Below are 10,130 nucleotides of genomic sequence, written 5' to 3' on the forward strand. Positions count from 1 at the left end.
GACTTGCGCTTCATTGCAGACAATATGAACACTCAATATTTCAAAAGTTGGGTCAGAAGAAGTTTAGGGCTAGTAATCAGGTAAACTGGTGAAATAATGATGTGATGTGAAACAGGTGATGTCAGCAGGTGATTGTAATTATGATTTGGTACAAAAGCAGCATCCAAGAAAGGTCTAGTCCTTTGGGAGCAAAGATGGGCCGAGGATCACCAGTTTGCCAACAAATACGTGAGAAAATGATTGAAATGTTTAACAATGTTCCTCAAAGAAAGAGAGGAAGACATTTGGATATTTCACCTTCAACAGTGCAGAACATCATTAAAAGATTCAAGGAATCTGGAGGAATTTCAGTGCGTAAAGGACAAGAGCGCAAGCCTAAGCTGAACAACCGTGATCACTGATGCCTCTGGTAGCACTGCATCAAGAATCCTCATTCATCTATAAGCCATATCACCACATGGGCTCAGCACTACTGCAGTAAACCTTTGTCAAGTACCACAGTATGTTACTGTTACATTTACAAATGCCAGTTAAAACTGTACTGTGCCAAAAGCAACCCAGGCTCATTCTGAAAACGTACCTCTACAGATGTTTCTGGAGACCGCGAAATACGTCCCGGCGGCACGTTTTTCTGCAGTTTTTGTTTTCCCGAATCCACGAGAGGCCGCTGTGTATGCCTTTTGAGATCTCAAATTTCCCTCGCAAGTGCCATTCACGCCTGCTGTTTTCGTGTAAACCCACTAGAGGCCGCTGTTGACTGACTTTTTGACAGATGTTTCGACTGACTGAGTGAACGATTGACTGATCCACCCTCTACCTTCCCTAAACCCAACCAATTTTATCGATTGACCCACCCACCCACTTCCCTAAACCCAACAAACACGTTTCAAAAGCAATCCAAAAAAAGAAAAGCCCTCGTCTGATTTTTTTTACCACGTTTTCAGATTTTACCACATTCTCACCCTGTTATTTACTTGTGTATTTTATTTTTCGGATTCTGTTTTTGTCTTACCTGCTTTCTGAAACCATTCTTCACCGGACTCGAACCCCATCGTCATGGTCAACTCCTCTCTGCGTCTCGTCCACCGATGTACATGGCGTGCTAACGGGACAAACTGGTTGCAGCTGGAATGCCGTTCATACGGAGGTAAGCGGTCAGCTGGTAAGCGCGAAAAGGAACGGCGTCACACCGCCCCATAGCGTTCGTTTAAAAAAAAAATTCAATGCAGCCATATGTACCTCCGGCTACGCAATTCGCGGTCTCCAGAAATGCCTGTAGGCCTACGTTTTCAGAATGAGCCTGTGTTGGCCAAAAGGAAGCCCTATGTTAACAGTGTCCAGAAGCGCATTAATTACTCTGGGCACGGAGGCATCTGGGTTGGAGCATCACACAGTGGAAACGTGTACTGTGGTCAGATGAATCAGTATTTCAGGTATTTTTGGGAGAAATGAACGCTGTGTGCTCCTGACCAAAGAAGAAAAGGATCCTCCAGACTGTTTCCAGTCCAAAAGCCAGAGTCTGTCATGGTATGGGGTTGTCTCAGTGCTCTGTTACTCTGCAGTGTAATGTATCACTTTTACAAGTTACATGTTTTAAAACTGGCGACACAGTGGCGCAGTAGGTAGTGCTGTCACCTCCCAGCACGAAGGTTGCTGGTTCAAGCCTCGGCTGGGTTGGTTGTAGCTGTGTTTCTGTGCCAGTCTTGGTGCTGGAGGTAACAGGTGTGTGTCCCACTGAAGGAAACATGTGAACTCAGGTTGTGTGTGAAGAACTGACGTAACTTTAGCTGAACCTCAACTGTTGTTCATCACAGATGCACTTACACTGTGTCTGTCTGTCACACCAGCACACACACAGACTATATATAGTGCACGCGCACACTCAATCGCACACACACACACACACAGAGTATAATACATATCACACATGCACACACATATAGACAGAGCATAATACATATCACGCACACACATATACAGGTCATACATATATTCACACACACACACATGCACAAACACTCACATACACATACTCAGACAAATATACACACTCACATGTACACAAACACAAAAACTCGCACTCACATATATTCATCCGCAAACATATATATATACACACACACACACACATGCACAAAAACACACATGCACACAAACACATTGATGCACACACATATACACATGCGCACACACGCACACACACACATATATATATATATATATATATATATATATATATATATATATATATATATATATATATATATATATATATATATATACAAATGCATATACACACAAACACACACATATACACTCACACACACACGCACGAACGGACACTTATACACATACATACACACAAACACACACTTATCCACATACATACACACAAACACACATACACACACTCACATATACACACTCAAACACAGTGAGCGGCAGTTCTGTGGGCGCAAATGCCTTGTTGATGCCAGAGGTCAGAGGAGAATGGCCAGACTGGTTCCAGGTGATAGACAGGGGATATTTTCTTGACACACTTTGGGCCCATTAGTACCAGTTGAGCATCCTTTCAATGCCACAGCCTACCTGAGTATTGTTGCTGACCATGTCCATACCTTTGTGACCACAGTGTACCCATCTTCTGATAGCTACTTCCAGCAGGATAACACACCATGTCATAAAGCGTGAATCATCTCAGACTGGTTTCTTGAACATGACAATGAGTTCACTGTATTCAAATGGCCTCCACAGTCACCATATCTCAATCCAATAGAGCACCTTTGGGATGTGGTGGAACGGGAGATTCTCATCATGGATGTGCAGCCGACAAATCTGCAGCAACTGCGTGATGCTATCATGTCAATATGGAGCAAAATCTCTGAGGAATTTTCCAGTACCTTGTTGAATCTATGCCACGAAGGATTAAGGCAGTTCTGAAGGCAAAAGGGGGTCCAACAAGGTACTAGTAAGGTGTACCTAATAAAGTGGCCGGTGAGTGTGTATTATATATAATGTAGATCAGGGCTGCTCAACCCTGTTCCTGGAGAGCTACCTACCTACAGAGTTCAGTGCCAACCCTGATCAAACACAAACGAACCAGTTAATTAGGACCTGAACAGCACTTGGTAATTAGAGGCAGGTGTGCTTGATATAGGTTGCAACTGAAATCAGCAGGAAGGTGGATCTCCAGGAACAGGGTTGAGGACCGCTGATGTAAGTGTAATGAAACAGATCCCACAAATTTTTTCTTCATCTAATTTTTAAACCTCTTTCGATCTTTTTCAGATCACTTCTAGGTTTCGTGTTTTTCATAAGTGCCCAGTTGGACTGTTGTTGGTCATTTTAAACCAGTTTTTGGATAATTAAGTTAAGTACAGTCATGTAATTCCTACGTTTAAAATGTTTTTATGTGATGAGATTTAATGTTTAAGAAGCAAGATTTAAGCAAAATGTAGTCATGTTTTCAAAAATGAATAAATCAGGTCAAATAAAACTGAATAGATATGGCTCAGTGGTTAGCACTGTGGCCTCACAGCAAGAAGGTCACTGGTTTGAGTCCCAGCTTGGTCAGTTGGCATTTCAGTGTGGAGTTTGCATGTTCTCCCCGTGTTGGTGTGGGTTTCCTCCTGGTGCTCCGGTTTCTCCAACAGTCCAAACACATGCGCTTTAGGTGAATTAATGAACTAAATTGGCCGTAGTGTATGAGTGTGTGTGGGTCTGAATGAGTGTGTATGGGTGTTTCACAGTACTGGGTTGCAACCGGAAGGTCATCCGCTGCATAAAACAAATGCTGGATAAGTTGGCGGTTCATTCTGCCGGGGCGACCACAGATTAATAAAGGGACTAAGCCGAAAAGAAAATGAATGAATGAATAAATGAATGAATGTTAAGGATCGCTCTTTAAAAGATGCTGGTGTTATTATAGACTTTATTTTATTATGTAAATTTCACTTAAATGCAAGTTTGCAAAAGGTAAATCTCTCTTCATGGTGCTAAAAAAGAGATTGAAATGTATATAAAAGTGATTTCAAAGTCTCCTCCTTTAACATTTTTGTATTAAATATTTGTATACATGTATTTTCTGTCCTAAAAGTGCATTTTTAAGGTGGCTTGAGATAGCCAACACACTGTTATACTACATAAACTATACTGAATTAAGTTGCTATTTCTTTTCCAACTGATCCGACTTATGGTTTTCCCAAAACTCTCCCGGAAGATTCGGAAAAGTCCCATTGACTTAACATTGAACCAAATATTAGCTGCGTCCCAAATGGCACACTATACATTATGCACTTACACACTCAACAGCATAGTGTATGTATGTAGTGTCGTCCCAAATGGAACACTAATGTTTTTGTACTAAGCGGAAATTCAAACAGTTTCCCAGATGACGTTTGGCAGTTACCAAATTAGTGAAATAAATGACCAAACTATCAAATAATACCTGCCATGAGTATAACCGCATTCACCATCTGGAGGCGCTATAATCACTCTCATAGGAGAATACCGCTTTCACAAGTTATCCAACAAGCTCCACCCCCTTCCGCTACGCAAGCAAAGCAGCGGTCGTTGAGTGCGTGAAGTGTCCATCACTCCACACTTCATTTAACGGTTGAATAAGTGCATCATCTGAGTAATTAAAGTGCACTTATAATTTTTAGAGTTCTCGGTGTGAACGCACTACTTACACTATTTATACTACAAAATGGCGTAGAATAGTGCATAAGTATGCGATTTGGGACGCACCTTTTGTGGCCTCATAACTTTGCGAGTCTCCTTCTCTATACTTTGTCATTAGGACCCATACAGACCGCAGGTTGAGCGCCCCCTGCTGGCCTTGCTAACACCACTTCCGGCAGCAACCTAGCTTTCCCATGTGGTAGCGACTTTGTTGCTATATTTAGCGACTTTTCAGACCCCCCAACCCGCCCCCCCCCCCCCCCCCCCCCCCCCAAAATGACACATTTTCAAAAAAGTGACTAGCGACAAATCTAGCAACTTTTTTTGTGGTACTGAAGATTTGTATAGACTGTCATGTGTCCATACTGTACCACCCTACTCTTCTCAACAAGCTGTAGGTGATGCCGTCGGCCCCTCCTCCGCTTCAGACTTTGCTTCACAGTAAGTCCTCGTACAGCAGTTTCTCCCACCTGCAGCCTGAGAGCAGATCACTCCTGTGTACCAACGGCAAATGATTTAGCACCGGCAGTGTGAGGTATTTCCATTGTACAGTCAAACCGATATGCTTCTCCTTTATTTTAACAATTTAATTTGACCGTTTATTCTTTTCTTGTTCACAATCACAGATATTTTAGTGACAGTTTCAGAAAGTGTCTGAGTTTATTATGTCTGGGAGATCACTGCAAATTAACTACACATCTATACTGATATACTGAATTCATTCATTCATTCTCTTTTCGGCTTAGTCCCTTTATTAACCCGGGGTCGCCACAGCGGAATGAACCGCCAACTTATCCAGCATGTTTTTACGCAGCGGATGCCCTTCCAGCCGCAACCCATCTCTGGGAAATATCCATTCACACTCATACACTACGGACAATTTAGCCTACCCAATTCACCTGTACCACATGTCTATGGGGGAAACCGGAGCACCCTGAGGAAACCCACGCGAACGCAGGGAGATCATGCAAACTCCATACAGAAACACCAACTGACCCAGCCGGGACTCGAACCAGTGACCTTCACCCATACTGTTTTCAAACAGCAATAATTTTAGTTAAATTGACATACATAAAGCGTAGTGCAAATGTAAATACCCCTTTAACCATAGGCTGTTAAACAAACGAAACGGTAGAATGGGAGGACGTCAGTAATATGCAAATCGATGTATGGCGTAATCTAGCGACTTTTATCGACTATTCGGGCAGAGCTTAGCGCCTTTTCATTGACAATCGTTGGCAAAGGTGTCCAGGTACTGACCGGGCGCAGCACTGCTTAGCTTCAGTGGGCGACCATGTGAGAGTTGCAGTGAGCTAGTTGCCGGCCATCCCAAGTGGCTTACACAAAAAACAGTGGCGGAGGCATGTGAACGTCACTTCAACCGCAAAAGTTGAGATGTGTAAAAAAACAACCTTGACGTAAGAATGTGCGCTGCTGTAAGTAAACACATCAGCCACTTAAAATCATCACATGAGCCGCAATCATTAATCAATAAATGACCATGTATTCTGGGGTACGTTCCACTTTTAGATTCATATGCAAATTTGATAGCCTAGCAACAGTAACTGGAGCACTGGAGAGTGGATGACTGAGTTAACAGCAACAACACGCAGATTAAAAGTTAACAATTAACTGAATCATTACCCTGATACAAGGAAACCTGAGATTCAGCAAAGACTCAATGACGCATATAATAATGTTACATGACCAATGAGACAAAAGAAATGAAGGTTCAAACCAGGCAGTTTTTCCTGAAAGTATTTATAATTATGGTGGCTTGCTATTTTAGAACGCATTTCCTCCTAGACCGCTCATACTACAATCACCAAACTATTCTGAATTAAGTTGCTATATCTTTCCCAACTGATCCGACTAACGGTTTTCCCAAAACTGACACGGAAAACTCAGAAAAGTCCCATTGACTTAACATTGAACCAAACTTTGTGACCTTATAACCTTCCGCTAGACTGTCATACAGACTTAATGTTGAGCTCATTTAACTTAGACTACCAATCTGCCAATCACTGATGACCTTTCAACTTTTTAGCCACACCCTAGCAACCACTTCGGCACCCTAGCAACTGTCCCATAGACTTCCATTGTAAAAAAAACTGGCATTGAACATTAGAGATATTAACGATATACTAATCATACTAACAACATACCAGTTCCTACTGGAAACATACTTATCATACTAATTAAGTTATCTTATTTCAAAGTAGTTTGAACAAACAGCAAACTTCAATTATTGAGTGTATTCAATATATAAGCAATATCATACGAGTAGCAGTGCGATATGGCTGTATATCAGACTTTAGTTTCCCACCAGTGCTTATTATACCGCCATATTGCACTGCTACGAGTGTGATATTGTGTTTATACAACAGTTCGACGGAATAATCATGAATATGGAAAAGAAAATCAAACACAGAGTCTAAAAATCCTCTTGTATGAGGAACTACTTTTTTCCGCAATTCATACACATCTGCAGTAGACGTCAGAACAGCAGAAACCGTTGCTACTTCACCGTCACTTTAGAACTAGTATTTGAATGATTCTCTAGCATAATGTGTAAAGTGATGACAAAACAGATGATTTTGCTCACGTTTTAAAATTATAAGGGTGAACGGCATGAAATGCCATCAGTCTACAGAGATTTCCTAGTATTTCTGTGTTGCAATCGGGAGATCACAATAATTAACCCAGAAAAATCCAAAACAAAGCAAACACTACCAGAATACTGCGGTATAAATGCAGCACTACAACATACAAAAGAGAGAGAGATTGATTTAGAGTATCACTCACCTGTTTAATAATGGTTTGATCAGCTGTAGTTTGAATTTACGCCAATCTTTTCACCTCTAAGGACTTATTATGCGATCTTGTGAATGGATAAGGAAAACCGTCTTTGGTTTGCTCAATGACTGACACGGTGTATTTCACAAATTATAAATATTTAATAGCGTGGATCTGGTATTGTGTTCTACTCTACTGTTTCTAGGCTAGCCTAGAACACCATCTTCTGTTCAAAACTAGCCAAGAGCGCCCTCTACTGTTAAACACTAGCCTAGAGTGCCGTCTGCTGTTAAACACTAGCCAAGAGCGCCGTCTGCTGTTAAACACTAACCTAGAGCGCCGTCTGCTGTTAAACACTAGCCTAGAGCGCCGTCTGCTGTTAAACACTAGCCTAGAGCGCCGTCTGCTGTTAAACACAAGCCTAGAGCGCCGTCTGCTGTTAAACACTAGCCTAGAGCGCCATCTGCTGTTAAACACTAGCCTAGAGCGCCGTCTGCTGTTAAACACAAGCCTAGAGCGCCGTCTGCTGTTAAACACTAGCCTAGAGCGCCGTCTGCTGTTAAACACTAGCCTAGAGCGTCGTCTGCTGTTAAACACTAGCCTAGAGCGCGGTCTGCTGTTAAACACTAGCCTAGAGCGCCGTCTGCTGTTAAACACTAGCCTAGAGCGCCGTCTGCTGTTAAACACTAGCCTAGAGCGCGGTCTGCTGTTAAACACTAGCCTAGAGCGCCGTCTGCTGTTAAACACTAGCCTAGAGCGCCGTCTGCTGTTAAACACTAGCCTAGAGCTCCGCACAGACTGATTTAATGAAAGTTTTTCACAACATTTCTGGACATTTGGACAGGTTATGACATTGTGTACAAAAAAAACACTCTCAGATTTGAGTGTAAAAATGTTTAATTGTGAACTAACCCATTAGGGTACCTGTTAATACATGTGACGTAAACGATCCAATACCGCACAGATTCACTTCTGTAAAGACGAGTCCTGCACACCATTCTGCTCATCAGCAAAGGCTCAGAATCAGAATCAAACAGTGGATCTTTGATTATTTGATGTCTGGCAGAATCTGGTCTTGAGTTCGGCTCTTGAGTTTTTGCTAGCGTGTATCTAGCATTATTTAATGTTTCTCAGGATACGTCGGCAGTGGTTGCTCTTAAGTTCAGCTAGTGCTCTCTCCAGCTCCTGAATGAGGTGTTGTAGTGTTGCGGGATCCGTCTGCAGGACATGAGCGCTGCGTTTTGCCCCATCCTCCAGGTGGAGTTTCATGGTGACGGTGGGCTTCACCTGATGCCGAAGAGCCCGGCTGGCTAGCTGAAATAACAACACATGATTTGTATCATCCTTTAAAAAAACAAACAAACAAAAAACTGTTGAAAAATGTGCATGTCTATTATCTTACAGAAATACCTTTACCTTTAATTAGCCTACCTTTAAATAGTACGCATTTGTATCAAAAAAAAATCCATATTAATAAATGTTCTCTTTGATCCCCTTGGGGAGAACCACCCCGTTTTTGTACTTTTATTTACTAAGATTTATTTATATATATATATATATATATATATATATATATATATATATTTTTTTTTTTTTTTTTTTTTTTTTTTTACTTATATGTATATAAACATAAATGTTATGAATTATTTATTATTCAATATTAGAAATAATAAATGTGGATATATAAACGTTTTTTAAACTATTTTACTTTTTTCTCATGTGTATATAATCTATAGGTTACTACTGTAAGAAATTATCAGCATTCGGTTTATACTTTCAGTATTACCTTTGCTTCTAATGAGCCGATCTAATCCTGTTTATATGAAATAAGCCTGCTCCTTAGCAGGTTTGAGCTACCAGAGCTGTTGCTATGACAACAACTCTCGGATCAGTTTTGAAGAGCGTAACGATCCTGGATCGTGTCAAATCATCAATAATTAAATCCAGCTAATTGAGTAATCCACGTACAAAGAACGGACCCCTGCAAAGCTACCTGAAAGTGTTTAAATAAATAAAATGCGGCACGGTGGCTCAGTGGTAGCACTGTGGCCTCACAGCAAGAAGGTCATTGGTTCGAATCCCAGCTGGGTCAGTTGGCATTTCTGTGTGGAGTTTTCATGTTCTCCCCATGCTGGCGAGGGTTTCTTCTGGGTGCTCCGTTTCCCCCCACAGTCCAAACGCATGCACTACAGGGGAATTGATGAACCAAATTGGCTGTAGTGTATAAGTGTGTGTGAATGTGAGAGTGTATGGGTGTTTCCCATTGCTGGGTTGCAGCTGGAAGGGGATCCACTGCGTAAAACATATGCTGGAATAATTCATTCCACTGTGGTGACCCCTGATGAATAAGAGGCTAAGTCGAAGGAAAAGTAACAAATGAATGATAAATAAAATGTATGTATTTCTGAAAGCATCCTCATTTTGCAGCATTTTTACAGAAGTACCTAAGACTTTGAACAGTACTGCAGCTTTTTGTTGTTCTTTTAGATGTGTTTTGACACTTGAACGACCGAATAAAACTCTTACCTGCACGTCGAGTCTCCACTCCAGGTTATGGTACTGTGGGATGCTGGGGGCGAGTTTACTGAGGATCTGCCGAATCTCCTTCCTGTTCTCCAGATAGAGCTGCAGCAGGAGATCATTGAGCTGCT

The 10,130-nt window shown here is 41.6% G+C and overlaps 1 protein-coding gene across 1 annotated transcript in view; it reads right to left on the bottom strand.

Moving 5' to 3' along the window:
• Nucleotides 1-8,358: 8,358 nt before the first annotated feature.
• Nucleotides 8,359-10,130, bottom strand: part of commd2 (COMM domain containing 2) — a 6,957-nt gene continuing 5,185 nt past the window's right edge. Inside the window, exons 4-5 of the mRNA XM_056447924.1 lie at nt 10,006-10,130; nt 8,359-8,793 (exon numbers count right to left, since the gene is read on the bottom strand). The exon at nt 10,006-10,130 is cut by the window's right edge and continues 49 nt beyond it. Coding sequence (XP_056303899.1) covers nt 8,596-8,793; nt 10,006-10,130 — 323 coding nt within the window. The 3' untranslated portion in view covers nt 8,359-8,595. The remainder of the gene's footprint in view (nt 8,794-10,005) is intronic.

This window comes from Danio aesculapii, chromosome 22 (assembly GCF_903798145.1).
Source record: "Danio aesculapii chromosome 22, fDanAes4.1, whole genome shotgun sequence".
Taxonomy (NCBI): domain Eukaryota; kingdom Metazoa; phylum Chordata; class Actinopteri; order Cypriniformes; family Danionidae; genus Danio; species Danio aesculapii.